The 26793-nt window shown below is 45.6% G+C and overlaps 1 protein-coding gene across 1 annotated transcript in view; it reads left to right on the top strand.

The window, feature by feature from the left end:
- The window catches only part of fars2 (phenylalanyl-tRNA synthetase 2, mitochondrial), a 100601-nt gene that overhangs the window by 26882 nt on the left and 46926 nt on the right, over positions 1-26793 (top strand). The window contains exons 4-8 of the mRNA XM_022766487.1: positions 991-1077; positions 1208-1267; positions 1362-1530; positions 2018-2180; positions 2269-2400. Coding sequence (XP_022622208.1) covers positions 991-1077; positions 1208-1267; positions 1362-1530; positions 2018-2180; positions 2269-2400 — 611 coding nt within the window. The remainder of the gene's footprint in view (positions 1-990; positions 1078-1207; positions 1268-1361; positions 1531-2017; positions 2181-2268; positions 2401-26793) is intronic.

Here is a 26793-nt window from a genome sequence, read left to right as displayed (position 1 = left end):
TTTTTTTTTCCCGGATGGTGATTATTCTTTTATATTTATTTGCTCAGCAGACGTCTTGTTCTCGGTCCAATCACACATCCTCCATTTTGCACATTAGTCTGGCCTTTCCTCCATCTGCCCCTCTCTCTCTCCCTCTCTCTCTCTCTCTCTCTCTCTCTCTCTCTCTCTCTCTCTCTCTCTCTCTCTCTCTCTCTCCCTCTCTCTCTCTCTGTCTCTCTGTCAGATCCTCCTCTGCTCTTTACAGCAGTTGTTGAGAGTGTCGTCCTGTCAGAGCAGCACAGGCCCGTCTGTGAAGTTTAAACTACAGAATATAATCAGCTGGATCTGTCGGAGGATTAGTGTCCGACCTCTGGAGCACGCTCACAACAAGAGCGGAGCGTCTCCTCTGACTCCTCGCTCGCCGTCTTCTGCTGAGTCTCAGTCTGGATCCGGACTGTGTGAAGTGTGAGCTGTTGGTATTTGTTTGAAGGAGGGTCGTGCCGACGGACGATGATTCACACCGGGTCACTCCTCTTTCTCTCTCGCTCGTAACGCAACGTGCCCCTCCCCCACTGGTGTAGAGCTGCCACCGGAAACGACGCTCCACTACTTTTTTTCTCCAAGTGACGAAATAAAAATAATTGTAGTCACATGATTTTATCGACAGTTGAAGCTGTTGACGATCCGATCCTCATGACAGAGTCTGTCGTGAAGAGAGCTGATAAAAACACCTGAAATGAAATGTATTGATTGATTTCCTGACGTCAAACAACACGATGAGAAAACGTTCCACCTTAAAAGATGGCGGTAGCTGCGAGGTGATTATAAAGATCAGCTCTACCTGTCATTAAGACGGAGCAGAGGAGCGCCAACGCTTGCTGACCGGCGGAGAGACATGAGCTTCTGGTCAGCACAGTGGTCTCACTGTGGCATTCTGGGTAACGGTGTGCTCGCAGCGGCTGTGTAACATATCGTTCATTAACACTAACGTCTCTCCTCCATCCTCCTCAGCTCCTACATCGGTCGCTGGGGCAACCCGCTCTTCTCTGTCCATGACAACCTGAGCCCTGTGGTTACCACGGAGCAGAACTTTGACAGGTGGGCAGCTGTGATGATTGATCGATTGATTGATTGATTGATTGATTGGAGGGTTTCATTCTTCCTGATGTTCTGTTGTTTAATCTCATGCTGACGTGAAGCTGATTGGTTTGTGTGGTTTGATTGACAGCTTGCTGATCCCGCCCGATCACCCCAGCAGGAAACGAGGTGACAACTACTACCTGAACAGGTGAGTGACGCCGCCCACCAAACACACTTTACCTCCCAGTCAGAGGAATCCAGAATCTTGTGACAGATGTGTTGTCTGTGTGTGTGCTGAGTAGAAACACGATGCTCCGCGCTCACACCTCCGCCCACCAGAGGGAGCTGGTGAGGTCGGGTCTGGATGCGTTCTTATTGGCCGGAGACGTGTACAGGCGAGACGAGATCGACTCCAGTCATTACCCAGTGTTCCACCAGATCGAGGGCGTGCGGCTCTTCTCCAACCACGAGGTACGGCAGTGTGTGTGTGTGTGTGTGTGTGTGTGTGTGAGTGTGAGTGTGAGTGTGAGTGTGTGTGTGTGTGTGTGTGTGTGTGAGTGTGAGTGTGAGTGTGAGTGTGTGTGTGTGTGTGTGTGTGTGTGAGTGTGAGTGTGAGTGTGAGTGTGTGTGTGTGTGTGTGTGTGTGTGAGTGGAGTCCTCGGCCTGGGTCTGGTCCATATATGTCCACATCTGGGCTGAGACCGGCTGTTATTGATTGGTAGCTGGAAGATTTTGTCTGAATGGATCCAGATGTGGAAAGTAGCATCTGACAGTCATGTATGTGGGCCAGACTCGGGCCGTGGAACCGGGCGTATACTGGGCCAAGTGTGTCTCCATCTACAAGTCATAGTGAAGCCGAGCTCGGATCAGGTTTAAACTGGAACATGAAATATGACAGTGTGGAGATGTGAGGTTTTAGCGGGTCAGATGTGTTACAGATGTGTGGTGCGTCTCCCAGCTGTTCTCCAAGGTGCAGAATGGAGAGGAGCTGTCCCTGTTCGAGGGCGGGGGGAGGAGGACGCCTCAGAAACAGGAGACTCACTCTCTGGAGGCCGTGAAGCTGCTGGAGTTCGACCTGAAACTCACTCTGACTCGACTCGTCACTCACCTGTTTGGAGAAGGTGAGACACGCCCACCCGAGGAGGGGAAGGTGGGACAACACACGACAGGTGTTCACTTTACTCAACTTTACCCCTCCCCCTCTCTCAGATGTGGAGATCAGGTGGGTCGACTGTTACTTCCCCTTCACTCATCCCTCCTTTGAGATGGAGGTGCGTTTCCAGGGCGACTGGATGGAGGTGCTGGGCTGCGGAGTGATGGAGCAGGAGCTGCTGAACTCCGGTCAGAACACACACACACACACACACACACACACACACACACACACACACACACACACACACACACACACAGTATCAACACAAAGATCAACCCACTTCCACAAACACACATGTACAAACATTTTAAATATTTGTCGCCTCTCTCGTCCCTCTCTCTCTGTCAGTGTCTCTCGCCCCTCTCTCTCTCTCACTCTCCTGTCAGTCTAAGTGGCTAACTCGCTGCCGTGCCCTTGAACAAAGCTGTAGCGCCGCGCTCCACTTCACCGCCGCTTGTTCCAATCAATAATACATGTTTAAGACGTGTGTGTGTGTGTGTGTGTGTGTGTGTGTGTGTGTGTGTGTGTGCGTGTGTAAGAACTAGTTATGAAAAAAAAGTGTGCTTGTGTTGACACACTTCAGATGGATGTGTAATGAGGAGTTTTGTGTGTGTGTGTGTCTGTGTACTTCTACACATTAATATGTGATTAACCTGAGTGTGTTTGTTTTCTTGATGTGTTGTACTTTAACACACACACACACACACACACACACCGATAAGAAGCAGCTTGTTGCTGATGGTTGTAGCTGCAGCATCTGTATTAAAGGGTGAGTTCACCCAAATGACAGGAAGTGTTGTTTTATGCAGATCGTCTGGATCTTCACTTCCTGTTTCTTCCTCCGCGCCGCCGACAGTCAGAGCGGCAGCCATTTTGTTTTCAGGTTGTCCGATATCTCAGTAACACCTTGATGGATTTTCTTTAACTTTGATAAAAACATTCACCTGGACTCAAGGATGAACTGATTAGACTTTGGGGGTCAAAGGTCAAAGGTCAAGGTCACGGTGACCTCACAAAACACTTTTTCACCATTACACAAGACTTCACAACAACTATGACAAAACTTGACACATATGTGAATATTCTCTCTGACTCTGGATCAACAGGAAGTGACCTGGAACTAGTCTGAGTGGCGGAGGGATACGACCACGAGGAGGAGACTCTAGTTTCCTGCTGTAAATGTTTTAGTTTTGCTGAAGCATCTAAAGGGAAACTGTGAGGAATAAAAAGAGGAGGAGACTAGGTGAAACTACATGCAGAGATGTTCATGATTAAACCGGCTCGCTGACGTTAACTTTAAAGGACGAAGGCTTGTTCTGATTTCGGGGGTGGTCAGAGTTCACACGCAGATTCACAGTCTGAATCTCCACTGTCCCCCGTCAGAGAGGAAACCGTGTGTTTGTTCTCTGAGGCTGTGTCACGCTCTGTCGCTGGAGGGACTGGACTTTAGGTGAAGCTGACGTGGTGTCAGCGGCTCAGGGCGAGGGCTGAAATCATCAGCGGACTGTGAACGCAGCTCTGATCTCTGCTGGTTTGTCAGGTTGTGTCGCTGTTGAACCATCTCGGTTTGACTTCAGGAAGCAGCAGATGATGATGTCATCATCTCCTGCAGGTGTAGTTCTCAGCCCTGCCACAGGAGGGAGCTGCAGATCAGTGGGGCAGTTGGATGCACCTGACCGCCCAACCACTCTCTCTCTCTCATGTGTGTGCAGCTCTGACTCCGCAGGTGTGTGTGTGTGTGTTCATGTGCGCGTCTGAATCCATTTCCTGCAGCGCACCTTGACTGAAATAGACTGTTTCAGGACTCACACAGAGAGAAGGAAGCACCTTTGTCCATTTTACACTATTAAGAGGATGCGTGCTGCACCCACTAATGTGCTCAACCGTGTGTGTGTTGTGTGTGTGTGTTGTGTTGCAGTGTGTGTGTGTCGTGTGAGTGTGCGTGCGTGCGTGCGTGCGTGTGTGTGTGCGTGTGCGTGTGTGTGTATGTATCACACCAGAGGCAGTAGGAGGTTAAATTGATGCTGAGGTCCAAACAGAGAAAGTAGAAACTCTATCAAACTCACACACACTCACACACACACACACACACACACACATGTAGGAGTGTGTGGTGTAAAAGACATCCGGTTACACAAACAACACCACCTCTAACACCTCACCTGGCGTCCTGTTGACAGGTTGTAGTAAACACCTCCACCTCTCTCTCTTCACCTGTGTCTCTCTGTCAGAATCACTTCATTTACACTTTGTGACTGAGTTGCAGCTGGTCCTGGTCCTGGTCCTCTTTTCTCTCTGTTCTTCTTCTTTCTTGGCTCTCTCTCTCTCTCTCTCTCTCTCTCTCTCTTTGTCTCATTGAACTGAACACATGATGTCGCTCTGCACTTCATTCACAATACACTCCAGTCTGTGTGTGTGTGTGTGTGTGTGTGTGTGTGTGTGAGACACTGAATTAAGTCATGTTGGTGACAGTCAGCAGACATGTGAAACCTGCGTGTGTGTGAAAGAGAGAGAGAGAACATTTCCAATGTCTCTCTGCCCTTGGCACTGCAGCAATGCTCTTGACATTCACACTGTGGAGACACACACACACACACACACACACACACTTGTAAACACACACTTCTTTGGTTCTTTCATTCTTCTTCTTTCCTTAATTTGCTCACTCTCTTGACTGCCGGAGTCAAGTTTGTCAGACACACACACAAACACACACATACACATATACACACACACACACACACACACACACACACACACACACGCCTTCTTCATTCTCACTCTCTCAACTCTCTCCACCTCCCCTACATATCCACTGCGGCAGTGTGGCTCCGTTGCCTTGGAAACCACTCATTCAAGAACCCACCCACCCACCCACCCACCCCCACCCCTCCTCCATCCATCCCTCACACACACACACACACACACACACACTTTTTTTCTGGAGCACAGAGAGTGAGAGACAATGAGGAAGAGCCAGCGGAGGGGAAAAAAAAAGAGGGGCGAGCGAGAACAGAAGTTAATGTGATGGAGAGAGAGAGAGAGAGGTGAGAGGGAGGGAGGGTGAGGGGTAGAAAGGGGGGAGAAACAAGGGAGAAGAGGAGGTGAGGGTGGAGGAGAGACTGGGGAGGAAGGGAGAGAGGGAACAGACATAATCAGAGGAGAAGAGGATGGAGGGAAGATTAAACGAGTGGCGGGACCTCGTCTCCACGAGGAGGCGGCAACAGGGGACACCAGTTGGTGTGTGTGTGTGTGTGTGTGTGTGTGTGTGTGTGTGTGTGTGTTATTTAATGGTGTGGAAGCATGACTGCCATATGTGTAGCCTGAGGCCCAACGTGATGAGGGAGAGAGTTAATGAGAGATGTAAGAGAGGAGGGGGGTGAGGAGAGGAGGAGGAGGAGGAGGTGGGGAGGGAACAGGGGATGAGGGACGAGTGGAGGAAAAAGAGAGGAGGAAGGAAAGGAAGAAAGGAACTATGTAAGAGAAAAGAATGAGAGTGAGGGTGGAAGGAAAGGAGAGAGGAAAAAGAGGAGGAGGGAGAAGAGGAAGAAAAGGATGGGAGCAGGAGGAGAGAAGATGGGAAGGAAACGAGGGAGGAGAGAAAGGGATGAGGGAGGAGTAAGAGGAAGAAGGAAGGGGAGAAGGAAGTGAGGGAAGATGGAGAGGAAGAAGGCAGTGAGGAGGAGAAATAAAAGAAGAGGAGAGAACAAGGGAATAAAGGAGGGAACAATAGGAAAGAGAAGGAGTAAGGAGATGAGGGAATGGGAGGATGAATAAATGACAAGTGGAGGAAAAAGAGAGGAGGAAGGAAAGGAAGAAAGGAACTAAGTAAGAGAAAAAGAGGAGAGCGAGGAAGGAGTGAAAGAGGAGAGAAGCCAGAAGGGAGGGATGGAGAAAGGAAAAGAGAGAGGAAAAAAGAAAGGAAGGGAGGAATGAGGGAAGAAGGGAACAGGGAGGAAGGAAAGGAAAAGAGAGAAAAAAGGAAGAAAAAAAGGTTTAGGGGAAAAGATGAGAAGATTGAGGAGAGAGAAGACAGGAAGGAAACAAGGGAGGAAAGGGAGAATGAGGGAGGGTAAGAGGAAGAGGAAGAAGGAAGGGGAGAAGGAAACAAGGGAAGATGGAGAAGAAGAAGGTAGTGAGGGAGGAGAAATAAAAGGAGAAGAAGACAAAGAGGAGGAAACAAGGGAATAAAGGAGGGAACAAAAGGAAAGAGGAGGAGGAGAGCAAGGAGGGACAAAAAGAGGAGTGGAGGGAGTGATGGATGGATGGAGACGACAAAATGAGGTTTTAATAGAGATGGAGAGATGGAGGGATGAAGGAGAGAGAGAGAGATAAATGTCTTCATTAAAGATGAGGGGGTGGAGCGAGGTAGAGGCAGAATGGAGAGAGAGAGAGAGAGTCTGCACCTTCACCTCCACCTTATTCATTCATCAGAACACACACACACACACACACCTCTGTTTCAGTGTGTGTGTGTGTGTGTGTGTGTGTGTGAGATTGTATGTTTCTGTACATTGATTCTGGTAATGTGTGTCTTTATAGTGTGTTTTTATTTTTTCCTTAGTGTGTATTTCTGTGTTAATGTTGTTCTTTGTGTATCTATGTTAGTTTTTGTGTGTGTGTGTGTGTGTGTGTGTGTGTGTGTGTGTGTGTGTGTGTGTGTGTGTGTGTCTCCCAGGGGTTTTCCCTCCAGTGTCGGCGGGCAGCATATGGGACTTGGCGCTAATGACCACACCTCCACGCCAAAACCTGATTTACACACACACATACACACACACACACACACCCCATGGGACAGGACAGTGTGTGCACGTGCCTGCATGACTCTCTCTCTGTGTGTGTGTGTGTGTGTGTGTGTGTGTGTGTGTGTGTGTGTGGAAGCTGAAATCTGATTAAAGTCGTGTTGACGACAATTAACAGCCTTTCAAACCTGCCGCCCCGAGCCCTGAGGGAGCGTGTGTGTGTGTGTGTGTGTGTGTGTGTGGTTCAGGTGGCTGCCTTCGGTCTTAATCCTCCACCTCTGAATAAATCATGTGACCCCTCCCCTCCCTCCGTTCCTCCCTCCATCCATCCATCTCTCATTAAGCTCGTCTGTCGCTGCCACAGGGCGTCTCTCTCTCTCTCTCTCCTTTTCCTCTTTTCTTTCTTTTCTTTTTTTCTGATGAGTCTGCAGTTTAACCCCCCCTCCTTCTTTCTTCTTTCTTTCCCTCCGTCTGTGTGAGGATGGAGGGATGAAGCAGGGGACCAGAGGAGGTAGAGAGGAAGCAATAGATAATCAGAAACATAGCGACCCGTCTCCTTGATTGTGTTTTCAGGCTTGTAAAGCCCCGCCTCCTCCTCCTGACCTCCGACCCCCCCACGCTGATTGACAGGTCCTTTCATCCATCCATCCATCCTCCACGAACATCCCTCCATTTTCTTCTTCTTGTTCTTTGTTTTCATCATTTCCTTTTCCTCTCTCATCCCTCCATCCTTTATCACTTTTTATTTCCATCCTTTCCTTCTTTTATCCTCTTCATTCCATCTATCTCCACCTTTATTTCACCCCTCTCACCCCCAGTGCTCCCAGTGAGGGCAATAACTGGTGGACAGCTGGTGCACACACACACACACACACACACTCACACACACTCGATGAACATGAGCAAAATTCACAGACACACAAACATCTGAATAACAATAAATATAAAGCTATAAAAATAAATAACAGACACTCTCTCTCTCTCTCTCTCTCTCTCTCTCTCCCTCTCTCCCTCTCTCTCTCGCACGCGCACACACACACTGGGGTAGACAGCTCTGTATGTGTGTGTGTGTGTGTGTGTGTCTGTCTGTCTCTGGGGTTTGCGAAGGGCAGAACAAACATTTGTTTGTGCAGCGATCCATCTCAGCCCGGCCTGCTTCCTCCATAACAAACAGTCTGGGGGGGTGAGGAGGGGGTGGGGGGGGGAGTGTGTGTGATGAAGAGAGAGAGAGATGTGCTCCACCTGACGTAGCTGTGAAACAGGAAGTGACTCTCATGATTGTTGGTCATTTAGTGTGTCTGAGTCATGGTCACATGGGGCTGTCAGGTGTTGTTGTTGTTGTTGTTGTTGTTGGTGTGTAGTTGACCGTTGACAGACAGAACTGTGTGAAAGTTTGAGACATCAAAAGCAAAGTGAGGATTTTTCAGAATAAAAGCCATGACTAGTTTTTATTCCTCAGGAAAGAGTAAAAACCTAAACCAGCACCGGTTCTCCTCGTACACCTGCTCACGGTTCTTCAGGTTCTTGTTGGTTGTTCCAGCGTCTTGGAGAACCTTCCTCAGCTCTTCGGTCTCTGATCCCGGACTGACTCCATGATGCTGAGACCAGGTCTCTGTGGGGACCAGACCGTCTGCTGCTGGACTCCTGGTTCTGGTTCTTCTGGTCTCTGCAGGTCGTTCTCCATGACTCAACAACAGTGTTTTCTGGCTGAGCAGTCTCTTCATTCTGACTGTTAAATATTGAAGCAGTGTAACTGAGCTCTGCAGAGAAACAGCCCCCCCCCATCACCACCACCCCCACCCCCCCTGCTGCTGCTGCTGCTGCTAAAAATACTCAGCAGATAAAAATAGATCACGTTTCATGTTGAAGGTCTTCATTTCATTCAGAAGGAAACGTGCCTGCTGTTGTTCCTTCAGATCTGCCGTCCGCTCAGAACCAGGTCGTCTTTAATCAGCGAGGACGCTTCACTCAGAGTCTAAATATAGAAGGCGTCGGCTCACACACCGTGGTCCTTCAAACTCACTCATCTGGTCTGTTAAAAATCCAGGTTCTGTCCACACATTCAGATCTGTGTGTAGAAGACTTCTCTTCCCTGTCAGCTCCTGAATATGATCTTTGATTCTGTAACTTTGAGCTCTGCAGCCTTTAACACTGTCTGAGCTTTCTCATTAGCCGGATTGCAGGTCTCTTGTTTTGAAAATCTTCAATGACATACGATTATAAACGAGACATTAACCAGTTTTTTAATTGTTAACTGGACAAAACAAGTGATTTGAAGACGCCACAAGAAAATAACAAACAAACAGATTCACTGACGATGAAAATAATTGTTAGTTGCAGGAAAATGGTGGGAAAACAAAGGAAGATATACACGGAGTGCAATATACATTACAAAATAAAGTGCGTTATTCTAAAATGTAGAAGTAGCACTTTTCTACTACTGTACAAGCTGTGATACCACAGGGAAAGATGTTACTGCATTACCAAAAGTAAAAGTGAAGTAATTACAGTAAAATAACTTCTGTAAGTGTGTGAAGTTACTGATGCGTTGTTTGTGTTCATGCTCCTCTGCTGTTGGAGAAATCCCTCCAACCCTTGTGTCAGGATTTCTACCCCACACGACCACGTGTCTCATGACGGGTCAGAGTAAAAAGAAAGTAGAGTATTTCCTGTTGAAAGGTATTGGAGGGTAAAATCTGGATGAAATGTGCTCAGCTTCTTCTTCGCCTCTGCCAAAATAACACATCCAAATTTAATAAAAAGTGACGCCTGCTTTATTAAAGAGATCACACACAAATAAAAGACGGTGTGCCTCCGATATATTTTCTGAATCCTGAGCGCTGAGGTCGAGCTCTGTTTTATTGCTCTCCGGCGGTGAACTGTGTTCCTGCTGAGCTCACCTTCATCCTGGAGCTTCACAGTTCACAGCGAACAAGTCTCCGTCAGATCTGAAGACAAGAGGCCGCCGGATCCTCCTGATGGCATCATCAAATCCCCGACACGCGGCTCTGGTGGCGACTCCGCACATTCTGGATGTTTGTGGAAGCTTTAGTGTCCTAAACGAGCGACTCTGGGATTTGTCCTGTGAAGACTCGGGCTCTGCCGCCTTCAGGGACGCTCGTCCATGTTTAAAGCTCTGGCGCCGGCTGAGTCTGAGTCCGACCCTGTCCTGGAGAAACATGTAGATTCACTGTCACTGGAGGAACATCGGATCTGACATATTCATCACGTGCTGAGGCAGCACTTTGACCTTCAGAGCAGCTACGTCCTCATTCCGTCATAATGATGATCCCTGCGCTGAGTTCAGATGGACTGACGGAGGCTCGGCGAAGTATTTAAACCTTCAGCACTGAGCGGGTATCAAACCTCAGTGCTTGTTTCCATACAGACTGAAATGTGTCTGCAGCGTCAAACTTAGAAGAGAACTCCAGGTGTTTACCCTAATGACGTGATGGAGGTTCGTCACAGACAACAGCAACATCTGTTGTTAAAGCTGTTGCGAACCTCGCCGCCGACATGCACCATGTTCCCATGTATCAAGTGTAAATCAGACCATGAAAAGCATCGTAAAGGTCTTAAGATGAGACTGACCAAATATGATGTTGGTCTGATGAAGTTCGTTAAAGTATCACGTGAAAAAATGGCGCCAAGATCACAGAGGAAAACCAAAATGGCTGACTTCCTGTTGGGTGTAGGGTGTGGTTGCAATCCTCCATAACTGTAGTCCTTAATAAAATGTAAACAGGTGAGTTTTATAAATAGGTGAGTTATATAAACAGGTGAGTTATATAAACCGGTGTCATGAAGGAGGAAATCAGCTCTAGAGACCAAAACAGTTTTTGTACCAGGCTGTAAACATGTTTATTTCTGCTGTAAAGTTGGACATTTTAACATGGGAGTCTATGGGGACTGACTCACTGTTGGAGCCAGACTCTAGTGGTCGTTAGAGGAACTGCAGCTGCTGGTTCTTCATGTTTCAGCCTCGTGGGTTGACGTTTTGGTTGAGCCTGATATGTCGCCGTGGAAACGTGTGTGTTGATGATATAAAGTGGTGTCGTAGGTGTTTGTGCTGTGGGACTCAGGTATCAGGTCTCTGTTGAAGAAACGCAGCGCAGGTGTCTCTGCCTGAAATAACAACCATCTGCTCACGTCCAGTGTGACGGATCAGTCAGCGGCCATTTTTATCTCTGTTGACTAGACATTTGGCAGCAAAGCCGCTCGTTTTGGTGATATGATGAGGATTACACAACACACACACACACACACACACACACTCTCTCTCTCTCTCAGTCAGATTGTGTGTGGGCTGCTCTGTCCTCCTCAGAGCAGTTGGGATGAATGAATGAATCTCGCTGCATCTGCTGCTCTGTCCTCACTGACTGACAGCTGGTCTGAGCCCCGCCCACACTGATGTCATCATACACACATCACCTTCATCGTACATCATCATCATAATCATCATCATGACTGTGCACCGTCATCGCCGTCGTACGTCCTCAACGCCATCACCGCACGTCATCCTCTCGCCGTACACCTTCATCACCGTCGTCATCATCATCACCACACATGATACACTGATACATCACAGTGTGGTGACGTGTGTGTGTCACCATCTGTGCACTTCACCACTCTGCCTTCATCAGACTCTGTACCACCTGACTCAGCAGTTAGAGAGTGTGTGTGTGTGTGTGTGTGTGTGTGTGTGTGTGTGTGTGTGTGTGTGTGTGTGTGTGTGTGTGTGTGTGTGTGTGTGTGTGTGTGTTACATGGTAAATGATGCACAGCTGGTGCCTGCCCAGCTTTCTGCCAGAGTGGCTTATCGTCATATGACAGAGGACACACACACACACACTCTCTCACTGCATCATGTATAAACACATCTGCTCTAACAGCTCATTTTGTCTCAGGCTTCATTTTCTTTTCTTCAAACATTAAAGTTTTTTTTTTTTTCTTTTTTCTTAATTTCACAAACAGCTGTCCAGATGTTTGACCAACAGAATACACCACAAACACAATCTCCTTGGCCTGTTCACACTGTGAACGTTTGAGCTCTGACAAACATTTCCTTCCTCATTAAGCTGATATTTATATTTTTAAATACATTTTGAATCCTGCGTTAGTTCCTTGTCTCCTTGTTTCCTTGTTTCCTTGCTTCTTCTTCTTCTGTCTCTGTGCTTCACTTCGTTTCTTGGCATCTGTCAGTCGCTGGAACAACAGTGTTTTTTGTGCTTGTGGAAAAAGAAGCGAACAACACAGAGACCCACGACGACTGTTGTGTTCAGACGGAGGATATGTGACATCACAAACTGCCTCTCCAGCTGTGACGGCGTCTGTGTTTTACACACTGATCTGATCTGATGAGAAGACGATCAGAAACTTATACTGAGCAGCTCGTTCAGTGTTTTACTCACTGATGTTTGTCTCTCTTCATGTTTGACCTTCGTGCTGCTGCAGCCTGAATCTGTGTGAATCTGATGCTCTGTATCACTTTGAACAAGACACTGTCTGAATTGAAAACCCAGTCAGACTCACACCAGCCGGGTTTCATTTGCACTTTTACACAAAATAGAGGCACATTTTTTTTTTCTTTTTAGACAAGTCGACAAAACACGAGGACTGCGAATGTGTTTCCACTGAGTGACGTTATTGGAATAAAGCTGGTGTTTCTTCTCTCGTAACATCTCCGGGGCACAGATGATTGATCTGTGCTCATGAGTTAAACACAGATTTACCTCTGACGGATAACGTATTGTAGGCTAACCCTGAAGTTAGCTTCACCCCGGTTCTCTCCACAAACAGCCAATAGGATTTCTCCGTTGTCTTTCGGATAATTAGAGAAAATAAAGAACAGATTCTGATCCTGACAGGCTTAGTTATGGAGGATCATCTTCACTGATGAACCACTTCATGATGTTTGAAGCCACAATACCATGAGCAGAAGTTTAACGTCCCTGACAACCTCTGTCGTCTCATTTAGACACTCGTTAGCAACCGAGACGTAAAAGCTTCAAGAAATCAGGACCGGAGTATTTACTGACGTATTTTATGTCGTAAAATAAAATGTCAGACCTTATTTCAGTCATCGAACCAAGAACCCAGAGACTTCAGGCCGGGGGAACAGGAAGTGATAAAATACAGTTCCTGTAGAACTCAGATTTATTTCATTACGTCTTGTCACAGCGTCCTCTAACTGTAAAGTGACGCCGCAGATTTTCCCTCCAAACGGATGTTAAAGTGACGCGTATTAACTTCAGTGTGGAGTAAAGATGGCCGACTAATACTTTCAGCTTAGACTAAGAAAAATAATTGTTCATGTTTGTGTGCATAATGTGGTGTGTGTTTACTCCACTACACTGTGTGTGTATTATCCTGGTACAGTTGTTTGCCTGCAGAGAGTTGCTAATGAAGACATCACACACACACACACACACACACACACACACAGTCGCTGGTGTTGTTTAATGAGCCGTGTGTTGCAGAGTGTTTGTGGTTCCTCAGGTTGGCTGTGAGATCGTCTGCACAGTCTCTCTAATAGAGGGGTCTACTTCAGCAGCGTTTGATGTCAACCCCGGGATGAGGTGGGCGGGTGGAGAGAGTCAGAGAGAGAGAGGGAGGGAGAGAGAGAGAGAGAGGTAATGAAAATAATGAGATGAGAGGAAGATGAAGAGATGAGGAGGACGTGTGTGTGTGTGTGTGTGTGTGTGTGTGTGTGTGTGTGTGTGTGTGACTGACTGTCTGACTCATACAGGGTTTTTACAGGACGATACTGGGATCATTCATCAGTATTCAGTAGTTTTAAGTTACAAGATTACTACAGTACTGCTACGACTGTGACTACTCCCCATCCCCTACTAGATCCTCTAATGCTAATACTACTGCTCCAACTAGCTCGGGTACTAATGCTACTGCTATTACTACTCCTGTGTCAGCTACTACTGCTACTACATCTGCTACTAATATGTCTACTAATGCTAGCACTACAGCGCTACTAGGCTACTGCTAAAACTACATGCTATTACTACTTTTATTACATATACTAATGCTAACACCACTGCTCCTGCTACCTTGGGTACTCATGCTAATACTACTACTGCTGCTACTATTAGTCCTGTTTCAGCTACTGCTACTAATATCATGTCTACTACTGCTACTACATCTACTGCTAATAGGCTATGTCTACTAATGCTAATGCTTATATTACATGCTATTACTAGCTACTTTTATTACATCCACTAATGCTAATGCTACTACTCCTACTACTACTGCTAGTACTAAATCTGCTAATACTGTGTTTATTAATGCTACTACTAATACATCCACCACTACTACATCTTCTACTGCTACCACATCTGCTACTAATGTGTCTACTAATGCTAATCCTACTACTACTGCTAGCATCTAGCTACTACTGCTACTTTTATTACATCTACTAATGCTGATTCTAATTCTAAACAAGCATTTATTACCACTTCTACTACTAGTACTTCATCTACTATTGTTGCTACTACTGCTGATACTGCTATTACTACTACATGTACTACCACTACTACTGTGTCCAGTACTATTAATGCTGCTGCTACTGCATCTACTAGTGGCACTACTGCTGCTGCTACTACGTTCAGTACTACACCTACGCGGTGTGGCAGAGCCCCAGCTGACGGAGCTTTGTGACACAGATGGAGAGACAAACAGTCTCCTCTCATTATTTGACTTGATAATCCGTCACCTGGCTGTGTCGGATGCAGATCATGTTGATGCCATAGTAACGATGCTGGGAGAGCAGAGCGGCGGGAACACGACACGCTGTTAGTTAAAGGACAAATCCCCCCGAAAGCACCACAAACACACTCTATGTATTTTACAGCAAATAGCCTGGAAACCTTCTTCATTATGTCCTCAAAATTATCTCATAATCATCTGTTAATTACAAGGAGGTTTTTTTCACTATTTTGGACAAATTATAAGGTAAATTGAGATTTTTGTTGGCGTCTTGTTGATGAACTGTTGTATAGTTTTACTTAAAAACTCTTTTTCCATTTCCCTCATGATTTGTGTCTTTTCTTGGAAATATCCTGATAATTAAAAGCCAAATAGCAGAACATTTTTAGGATATTATGTGGAAAGTTTTCAGGAAATTAGAAGGAGGGTACAAGACACCTGAAATAAAGTGTCACCGTGTGTGTTCATGGTGATGAAGGAACATGTCGCCCAGGCCAACGCTGATGTGTTTTAATAGTTTTTAGAAACAAAGGAAGAAGATAAATCAGGTTGTAAATACAATACTTGTTAGTAGGAGGAAAAAATAGAATATCAATAGACTTTTTCTTTAAATGTTAAAGCTCCTCCAGTGTAAAGGTCTGTGTCCATGTGTAGTGTGATTATAGATCAGCTCTAGGCTTCTATATTAATACTGTGAAAGTATCAAAGCCTCAGTCCACAGAGAAATGCACACAGCCTGTATTCAGAAACTGAGCCTTAAAACCAGCCGTCAGGACTTCTGGAACTTTGTGATGTCACAACAAAGCAGTCACCAAGCCCCGCCCACCTGGACCCACCATCCAAACCTTGCAGGATTTGGTTTCTCACCGACCTGTTGTTACTAGAGCTCCAGAGAGAAGCCTGAGAGAGGAGATGTAAAACTACACTGAGATGGTTTTTGGTTCTTAAAACCACAAATTTATCTTCTGAAGGATCAACACTTCAAATAAAACACAGAAGAAGAGGAAAATAATTCTGCTTTGCTAAGAAACGATTTGTTTATTAGTTAAATGTATTGTGTGATATGTCCTTGAAGAGCAGCATGAGGTTTCAGTATTCACCCTCTGATCTTCACGTCTTTCAGGACAGACCACAGTTGTATCTTGTCTTCAGACTGACAGCCGTGTGCTGCAGCGGGTGTTAAACTCCTGCCTGGGTCCGTCATGTGTAAATGTCTGAGGTTGGTCGACTCCTGTGGCTTCACAGAACATTAGCGCTCCTCGCCATCAGCGCGTTCGCCGCCGGCAAAAGGTTAATTTGAAGGCCGAGCGACCGGCAGAGCTTTGATGTCTGTGTTTAGGCTGAGCGGAGCTGCCATGTTGTCTCTCTGAGTCTCCACGGTGACGGCAGATATACTTCAGTCAGAGAGCAGAGAATAACGAGACATACCAGACCCTCAGATACCATAAGATACAATTACTGTATCTGTCCATCTGTCTGTGTGTGTGTTAGCCTGCTGGAGACCGGCCTTTGAACAGCAGAGCGGGGTCTGTTGTTACTCCACCACAGAGTCACTACAAGGTTTCACGCTGAAGGTTAAACACTAAAAATACATCTCAGAGCAGAAGAGTGAGGAGAGAGGCTCTCCTTTAAGAGCGAGCAACATCAGTGGTTGACGACAGAACCGGAACTTCATCGTGGCATTTTGTAGATTTTCTCAGTCGCTCAGATGTGCAGTTAAATCAGAAGTTTGAAATACTTTTATAGACACAGTTTAACATGGAACAGTGAGACAGTTGTACTGTAGTTAAGTACACTTTGACATACTTGTACTTTACTTCTGAGATACTTTATACTTTTACTTCACAGGAAAATATTGTACTTTTTATTCCCTATATTTATTACAGTGATTAATAACTGTAGGTGCATGTAATTAATTTAAACTACCTGGCAGAATATGACGACAGTCCTGCTTACATATTAAGTTTACTTTATATACATGAAGTATTGTCCCTAATACTTTTACTCAAGTTAAAGGAGCTATATGTAAGTTTTTGCTATTGCTACATAGCTAATGTTAGCATTAACAGCTGTTTCCTTACAAATGTAAAAGAAACTTTAGCAAGATAAGCCTCAATCTTCATTCATTTACTCCACAAGAGACCATCTTGTTTTGCTTCCATTTCTATCACTTCTTTTCTTCTACTCAAGTTAGCATGCTAACCAGCTAGCCCTGACACATTTTTCCGATGCCGAGTCACTGTAGTGTCACTGTAGTGTCCAGTCTACCCTGAAGAAGTAGCTGCTCAGAGGATGTGTTATAAACTCTTGTATTGTAAAGTTGGAGTTTAGTTTTCTCAGTCCAGTGTTCCCGCTCTTTTTAGCTCTGTGTTTGGTCTCCACCAGCTGCTGAGGGAAACATCTGGCTCTTAAGCTGCTAATTCATCCACCTTCCTTCCGTCCTATCAGCTGTTTGTCATTGTTTTAGTTATGCTGTTTTAACTCCACCGCTCCACCCTTCACACGTGAAAGTCACAGTGTTAGTCAAACATAGCTTTCACCCCTCTCCTCATGGTCTTCCTCTCGGCCCTGAAGGCCACAGATTAAACCAAGGTCGTCCACTTCGGAGCAGTTTTCCTTTGCACTCTTCTGAGTGTGTGTGAGAGCGGTGTAATGAGCGTATTAAATTCTCAACCTGTTTGCCTCTAGCCGTTTACCTTGCTGTGAGGACGGCGATTAAACCCAGCTGCACCAGTAAAACCATTAACCACCCAGATGGAGACATTTTACAGGAGCCAAAATCTTTTTATTGAAGCTTTTCTGTTTTATTAGATGAAGCAAAATGGATTCTGACATGGAAACTTTATTTATCAGAACATCTGGCTCATTGATTCATAACATCTTCATTAAATATCAGTGTTATAAAGGTGTGTGTTTTATACATATCTAACCAGATGAAACAGTTTCTGTTATTATTAGAACAGTTTTGTTCAGATGTTTAGTTGGTTTTGGTTCCACTTCCCTCCCGGACGGATGAAGCTGGGTCGTCTTCAGGACGCCGAGCGGCAGCGTCTTTGCTGCGGCTCAGATCTTTATTTAACTTTTCCTCAGCAGCAGCTGATTACAGCCGAACCTGACAAGGAGAGATTCATCAGAGCTGACCGGGCGCCGGATCATCAAGGTTTATTTTTCTGCTTAAGGAGGCGCTCAACAAGTCCACGGGAAAGTTGTTGAGTAAAGCTTTTTTCTGTTTATCCTGTTTAGACTGAAAAAAGTTTGTCATATTTTGCTTTTTGTTGGAGCCAGATTGTAGTTTGGAGACCAACACACACACGCTGGTTTCCATCAGGGTTTAAAGTGATTCTTTCTAGCAATATGTTAAATGTGATATCGGTTTACCTCTGGTTAATTAATCTTATGTAAACAATCATTCGTCACACAGTTGAGGTGTAAGCTGCTGTTTTAGTGTGTTTCTGCAGCAGCAGTCAGACACAAGGCAAATCAAAGCTCTGCAGAGGCAGGAAACACATTAACATAGAACATTAAGATGATTAACATCAAAGTAGCTTTTAGAAACAAAGTGGAATAAATACAAATATTTAAAGAAGTTGTATCAAGATTGCATGAAATCAGGTCAGAAATTTGGGACACCATTTTAGTGCTTAAATGCACCAAATGAAAAAGATGTTGTGTGTGATTTATTGATAAGCTGCTGTAAACAGTGATGTTGTAAACCCTGATTTAAATGAGCTGAGAGTTTCAGCAGCGCTCAGGTGTTCAGGAAGCAGAGGAACTAAAAGCTGCTTCACCTGGTTCTGATTCTGCAACACAGTGGACCTGATCCAGATCAGCCGGGGGTCTGGATGTAGATCAGAGATGTGTTCGGGCCTGAGACCATTCAGTGCTTCACAGAAAAATCTGTCCTCTGACTCACAGGACGTCTGCAGCTTTAAAACTAAACCTGTTGTGTCTCCATGATAACGGCAGGTTAAAGTCAGACTGTGTCTAACACACCTGTGTAGGAGTGTTAACAAACTAAGACACTTCTTCCTGCAGTCACACACGTGCTAAAATCCTGTGATCCTGCAGGTATTTTTAACAGGAAGCAGGTGAAAACTCCCAGGAAATATCAGATGTAAATGTCAGTGTTAAACCTGAGGAGAGACCATGTACTGTATGTATCTGCTGTGATGACGGTGGTTCACCTCCACAGGTGTGTCTGTGGTCTGGTGTGTGAGAGGAGCTTCAGCTGCAGCAGCTTCAGGTGAAACAGCAAATCCTCAGTGGATGAATCACTGTTTCACCTTTTCAGCTCGTGTTTCACTTTGTAAAGAGGGAGAGAGGAGGAACGCTCCTGCAGCTGTCAGGCCTTGAGGGAGGAACATGTTCGGTGTCAGGTTGGGGGGAGGGTGAGGGTGAGGAGGAGGAGGAGGAGGAGGAGGAGGAGGAGAAGGTCGTGGATGTAGTTTCTCCTCTGTGTGACGGGAAAGGAGCGATCCTCCTACATGAAGGACGAACCTGAGAGGAGCTTAATGATGTGTCGGCTCTCAGTGTATGACTTAATGTTACTGCTCCGACCGTGTGTGTGTGTGTGTGTGTGTGTGTGTGTGTGGTCTGCCTGTGTGTTTCAGGATGATGAATAGATTTGAAATGAACTCCACCTGTTCATCACTGACACTGTTACATATTAAAACACACCAATTAGAAAACAACAAACAGCTGGAGTCAGACATGGAAAGTGACATATGAAAAAAATCATGTTAGATTTATGAATCTACAATCGTTTCTAGGAGCAAACAAAACAAGAAAGTAGAAAACAAAACAACAAACAAACAAAACAACAAACAAACAACAAAAAAGAGGCAAAGAAAATACTAAAAGAAACAAAAGAAAACAACAAATAAATCCCAGTTAAATGGATATACATGTATATCAGATTCATACCCATCAACCTGGGACTGTGAAATGTGAAAGTGACTCCAGAAAACAGTTTGATGGAGTCAGAAGTCAAATATTGAAGAAGAAGAAGATGGAGGAGGAGGAGGAGGAGAAGATGGAGAAGGAGGAGGAGAAGGAGAAGAAGGAGAAGACGGAGGAGGAGGAGAAGGAGAAGAAGGAGAAGACGGAGGAGGAGGAGAAGGAGAAGAAGGAGAAGACGGAGGAGGAGGAGAAGGAGAAGAAGGAGAAGACGGAGGAGGAGGAGAAGGAGAAGAAGGAGAAGACGGAGGAGGAGGAGAAGGAGAAGAAGGAGAAGACGGAGGAGGAGGAGAAGGAGAAGAAGGAGAAGACGGAGGAGGAGGAGAAGGAGAAGAAGGAGAAGACGGAGGAGGAGGAGAAGGAGAAGAAGGAGAAGACGGAGGAGGAGGAGAAGGAGAAGAAGGAGAAGACGGAGGAGGAGGAGAAGGAGAAGAAGGAGAAGACGGAGGAGGAGGAGAAGGAGAAGAAGGAGAAGACGGAGGAGGAGGAGAAGGAGAAGAAGGAGAAGACGGAGGAGGAGGAGAAGGAGAAGAAGGAGAAGACGGAGGAGGAGGAGAAGGAGAAGAAGGAGAAGACGGAGGAGGAGGAGAAGGAGAAGAAGGAGAAGACGGAGGAGGAGGAGAAGGAGAAGAAGGAGAAGACGGAGGAGGAGGAGAAGGAGAAGAAGGAGAAGACGGAGGAGGAGGAGAAGGAGAAGAAGGAGAAGACGGAGGAGGAGGAGAAGGAGAAGAAGGAGAAGACGGAGGAGGAGGAGAAGGAGAAGAAGGAGAAGACGGAGGAGGAGGAGAAGGAGAAGAAGGAGAAGACGGAGGAGGAGGAGAAGGAGAAGAAGGAGAAGACGGAGGAGGAGGAGAAGGAGAAGATGGAGGCGGAGGAGAAGAAGAAGAAGGAGAAGATGGAGGAGGAGGAGGAGAAAGTCTCCAGACATGAGAAGACTTGGTGAAGCTCCAAACTGAAGAGCTGGACTCTGGTGTTTTGTACGTCAGAGCTGGCAGCCCTCCGTCTGACAGCGTTAATGCCTTTCTAAGCACCTTAAATACGGCACTAATGAGTAAAACAGAGCCACATTAAACTTTTATTAGACCAGAGCCACTTAGGAAACTTCCACACATATTTCTCAGGGTCTGGCTGCTGCAGGCTCTCTAAAGCCTCGCCTGTCTCTGATGTTGTGCATCTCCAAAACGAGACAACAGGAAGTTCGAGGGTTTTACCTGCCGGAGGTCAAACGAGCACGAACACCTGAACTCTCAGACAGAAGGCGGAGCTAAAGCGACGTGCTTCTCCTGGTCATTTCTCAGCAGCTGCAGCGGCGACTGGGACCCGCATCAAATGAATAAATGATGTGCAGAGAGGATTTATATTTTACAGACTCTGGCGTTTTTTATTTGGCCTGAATTAATGCATGTTAACAAGCTAAATAACAAGCTTAAGGTAATTAGAGTTTGTTAATTGCGTGGCCTGCCTGTGAAGGAGCTCAGGGCTGAAATGAAGATGGAGAAACGAGGCGAGGGCGCTTCAGAAAACACAGACACAGCAACACACCCGGGGCAGATGGGAGATAATGAGAGGCAGACACGAGGAGAAGAGAGGAAATGTTTGAACTGAGCAAAGCAGAGAGATTAGTGATGAAGAACTAAAGCCACGCAGCCCATCGACACCTTCACTCAGGCTGCGAGCGGCGAGCAGGCGGGCGTGAGCCGGCGCAGAATAAGTCGTCATGGTAATAGGGATAAAGTCTGTGGAGCAGCGGCCTCCTCTCCTCACCGCTGAACCTCTCCGCCATGATTAACTGACGTCTGACATCAGCAGAGAACAACGCCTCCTCAGACCCGGTCCTGCAGCAGGAGACGCTTTAACATCAGGACACAAGGACAGAGGGAGTTTAGTTTTAGTTTTACTGGACGTGTCGCTGATGGCGAACGTCCCCTGATGCAGCGTTTCTACCTGTTTAAATGAAGCCTTGTCTCCATGTCGCTGCTGGACATGAACATAAAAACATTTTACTGACATATTTGTGAAATGAGATGAATCAGAGTAAAATAATGATAATGAAAAGATTACACAGAAAGCATCAAATCAGTGTTTTTATCCAACTTTGCTTTATTAAAGTCGTGATTTGATATTTTCAGTGAAACATTCACAGAAAAATATTTTAATTATAAATGATAAAAAATTAATTAGATTCAGACATTAGTTTCCAGCTTACTGGGAAAGTTTTTCAAAATAAAAGCCAAAAAAAGCCAAAGCTTTTATCTTTATTCTGAGAAAACAATTGCTACTCAAGGTCTACTTACTCGCTTTCAACAGTATCTCCTGCTCTTCATCAGCAGGTAAAGTTTGCTCAGTTTTCAAGTGATGAAATCCTGACAGTTACCAAGCCTGCATGCTAATAGCTCCATCGTCATGACAGCTGAGCAACTAACCTGCTCTGAAGAAGACCATGTAATACGACTGAAAGCTCCAGAATAGCCTGTTCGACTTTGAGTTGCGGTTGTTTTGTCACGGTGAAATTAACTTTGATGCTTAATTTTGTTTAAAAAATGAAAATGCAACAGGAAACTGTGCAGCTGCTTCACAATAAAAGCCCTCTAATAGAATAACTGATCATGACTTTTAGTGACCGTGAAGCTGCACGAAATGTTGAGCAGTTAATCATTATGTACATTAAGCATTCAAAGTCTGCAGCCGTTACCATGGCTACAGACTTCAAGTACAATAACCTCATGAATCCAAACGTTGTGTGGAAACAGTTTGTTCGGTGTCGACACAGAGTTGAAGCAAAGAGAAGAAACAAAGCGTGGAAGAAGCTCAGAGACAGAAACGAGAGTTGATTCCTGGTCGACCCCGGGGAAATACCCGAGTACGACAGGAGTGCTTTATTAGAGGCAGTGTGGTAGAACAGCGGCAGGCAGGGCGGCAGAGAGTTATTCCATACTGATAAGAAATATGTCCTGCTGAGGAGCGAGGGAGCGTTCAAGACAAAAACAAACCACAGCAGGAGAGACCAGAACCAAACAAGTGTGAAAACCTTGTTCGGGAAACTCCCACAGACCCTCAGAGTTCCTCTCCAGACGTTTTAAACACAGACTGATGATGCAGCGAGCAGCACACACACCTGTCCGACGCAAAACACCTGGTGTGACATCACTGATTTCAAATCTCTTTTTTATTTTATTAAAACTGGTCTGTGTGGATTTAGTTTTCATGTTTCCCTCGGGACGTTTTTCATTCAAAGCATTTCATCAGAGCAGCGTCAGGACTTTTCAGCCTGAAAACCAATTTGTGTTTGTAACTGTGCTTCTCTTTCTTATTTTCAATACTTAAATCATTTCATTATTTCAACCATCTCTGTGTTAAAGCTCCATATTTTACACTTCTCTGGTCTTTTATTTTGAAGTGTTGATCCATAAGGAGATATAAAAACCATCTCAGTGTAGTTTTACATCTCCTCTCTCAGGCTTCTCTCTGGAGCTCTAGTAACAACAGGTCGGTGAGCCAATCAGAAGAGAGGAGGCTCTGAGCCTCTCTTCTGATTGGCTGACTGTTTTCTGAATGATCCAATAGAAATAAAGCAGATTTCAGGTAAACACTTAGAGAAACCAAATCCTGCAAGGTTTGGATGGTGGGTCCAGGTGGGCGGGGCTTGGTGGCTGCTTTGTTGTGACATCACAAAGTTCCAGAAGTCCTGACGGCTGGTTTTAAGGCTCAGTTCCTGAATACAGGCTGTGTGCATTTCTCTGTGGACTGAGGCTTTGATACTTTCACAGTATTAATATAGAAGCTAGAGCTGATCTATAATCACACTACACATGGACACAGACCTTTACACTGGAGGAGCTTTAACATTTAAAGAAAAAGTCTATTGATATTCTATTTTTTCCTCCTACTAACAAGTATTGTATTTACAACCTGATTTATCTTCTTCCTTTGTTTCTAAAAACTATTAAAACGCATCAGCGTTGGCCTGGGCGACATGTTCCTTAAACACACACGGTGACACTTTATTTCAGGTGTCTTGTACTTTCCTTCTAATTTCCTGAAAACTTTCCACATAATATCCTCAAAATGTTCTGCTATTTGGCTTTTAATTACCAGATATAAAAAAAAAAACACTAATTATAAGGGAAACAGACAAAGTGTTAGTTGCTGTATTTATAAGTGTCTGCTCATTATATTTGAGTTTTTAAGAAAAACTATAATTATGTGGCTAAAAGAAAAATAGTTCATAAACAGAAAAAAATCTGACTTTTTTTAGAAAGACGAATAAAATCACTTTCCCCATTTATCTTATAATTAAAATTGCGTAAACCTTCATGGAAAACTCCTTGTAATTAACAGATAATTATCAGATAATTCTTAGGACACTGGGACATTATTTATATGATCTGGGACCTTTAAATTGTCGGTCGTAGTTGCTATGGTAAAGCTAAGGTTTACATTTACACCACAGCTGCAGCTGATGATTATTTTCATTATCAGTTAATCTGCCAATAAGTTTTGTCATTAATCAATAAACAATTCAGTCTAAGGAATGTTAAAAATGTTGAAATACAAACTGACTCAAAGAAGGAAGAACAGTCGTCTAAACCAGGAAGTAGAGACCCAGCTGCTGGAGGTGATGATGTCATCAGTGACAGTGTCACTTCACATACACGACGTGCAACAAACAACAGACTGGATTAATTAGTAATAATGACGTCCATGTGGGACACAGCAGGCGGGGGGGGGTCAGTGAATCAGATCAGCTGTAACATGATATCGATCATCAGCTGTCACCAACAAGAAACACTTTGTCATGACTTTAAATGTCTCATAGATTTACATCAGGTGTCATGTGTGGAGGTTTGTGCCCCGGCTTCTGTCTGGCAGGCGGCAGCAGGTTTCCCACGTAGATGATGCAGGATGGAAACATTAGAATAAATGTGAAGTAGAAGAGAAGAGATCAGATCACAGGGACCGACTGAGTAACCAGTGAAATATCAGCTCAGACTGTCAGATGTTTGTCAGTGAGAGAGAAAACACCAGATCTCAGTGTGACAGATGATAAACGGAGGCAGCTCCTGACGTTCAGGCCCAAAGTCCCACTCTGGAAATGTGATTTGGTTGTTTTCTGGAGGAGACACAGCTTTGCCTCTCTACCTCTCAGCCTCTCAGCCTCTCTGCCTCTCAGCCTCTCGGCCTCTCGACCTCTCGACCTCTCAGCCTCTCAGCCTCTCTGCCTCTGCCTCTCTGCCTCTCTGCCTCTCTGCCTCTCGACCTCTCTGCCTCTCTGCCTCTCTGCCTCTCAGCCTCTCTGCCTCTCAGCCTCCCAGCCTCTCTGCCTCTCTGCCTCTCGACCTCTCAGCCTCTCAGCCTCTCTGCCTCTCTGCCTCTCTGCCTCTGCCTCTCAGCCTCTCTGCCTCTCAGCCTCTCTGCCTCTCGGCCTCTCTGCCTCTCTGCCTCTCAGCCTCTCAGCCTCTCTGCCTCTCGACCTCTCAGCCTCTCTGCCTCTCAGCCTCTCTGCCTCTCAGCCTCTCAGCCTCTCTGCCTCTCTGCCTCTCGACCTCTCAGCCTCTCTGCCTCTCAGCCTCTCGACCTCTCTGCCTCTCAGCCTCTCTGCCTCTCTGCCTCTCAGCCTCTCTGCCTCTCTGCCTCTCTGCCTCTCTGCCTCTCTCAGTAAACTGTGACTTTGATGCAGCTGTCGGTGTGTGTGTGTGTGTGTGTGTGTGTGTGTGTGTGTGTGTGTGTGTGTGTGTGGTCTTTTTCCTCCACCATCAGCTGCAGTGAGTCCTCAGAGAGACACACACACACACACACACCTTGTGCTCAGGCGTGTCACTCTAATTAACATGTGGACGTCTTCATTAAGGTGATAGTGGCTGTGGCTCTTCTGTCGTTAGCGAGCGCTCNGGGGGGGGGGGGGGGGGGGGGGGTCACTGGAACAGGGAGGGAAAACAAGGGGCTGTGACTGTTGACGAAGGTTCTCTGGTGTTCTCAGGCTTCAAGTCTGTTTTCTTCATCCGTTTTCTAATCACAGCGATTGATTGTACTTCATGCTCTGAACTCAGGTGACCCACACGCAAAAGTGTACCTGAACACACACACACACACACACACACACACACACAGCTGCAGAACGAGGCCAGAGAGAGAGAGAGAGAGAGAGCTCAGTGCATCATGGGAGTTCCCCCTGCAGTCTAGGCCTTTAGCAGCATCACTAAGGGATGGTTCAAAGTTCACCTGAGCTCTGACTATAAGCTTTATCAAAGAGACTGTCACTGAAATCACTGAACACATAAACCTGTGTGAATTGATTTTTATTATTGATTACTGATATCTGAGCAAACGACAACACCATGTTCCCGCAGGAGTGTTTGAGTCCAGTGTTCCCGCTCTTTTAGCTCTGGCTTTGGTCTCCACCTGCTCCACGTCCCTCACCAGCTGGTCTCTGGGTTTGTTGCTTTTTACCTCCGACATCTTTAATCCTTTAAATGTGTCCTTTATTTATTTATTGGTTTGTTTGTTTATTTATTCATTTATTCATTTATGTATTTTGATGAGGCAAGAAAAAGACAAAATGGGTGACGTAAGATAGCATAGCATGGCATAGCATAGCATAGCATAGCATGATGGCATACACTGCTGCTGTGACAAAACAACTGACGGCTTTTGTTATTGTTATATATTGATAGTTATTTTGATTGATCTTTGTTAATATGAAAGTATTGATCAGAGCAGCTCTAAACCCTGAACAGCTCTGAGCTAACGACAAGTAGCTTCTGTTCAGACACTTTGAATGTGAAGTGTGTGTGTGTGTGTGTGTGTGTGTGTGTGTGTGTGTGTGTGTGTGTGTGTGTGTGTTGTGTTAAAGAGCAGAGGGGAGGATCCGTGTGAAGTGTGTGTCCTCGCTGTGAGGAGGGAAAACGGTTTGAGCCCAACATCTCCCAACTGTGGTGGAGGCAGACAGATGGAGAGGCAGACAGACATTTAGATCTGCCAGACACACACACACACACACACACACACACACACACACACACACACACACACTGTGGTGTTTGTGGAGGTGTGTTGCAGTTGAGGGGATTTCCCTCCTTCTGCTGGTGATGTTCTCATGTCTCATTATCCACTTTATCCCCGTATGGACCCGAGTTTAATGAAAAACACTGAACGAGGGGGAGGG

The sequence above is a fragment of the Seriola dumerili genome, unplaced genomic scaffold (genome assembly GCF_002260705.1).
Source record: "Seriola dumerili isolate Sdu_G_001 unplaced genomic scaffold, Sdu_1.0 BDQW01000859.1, whole genome shotgun sequence".
Taxonomy (NCBI): domain Eukaryota; kingdom Metazoa; phylum Chordata; class Actinopteri; order Carangiformes; family Carangidae; genus Seriola; species Seriola dumerili.
This window is presented reverse-complemented; position numbering and strand designations above follow the sequence as displayed.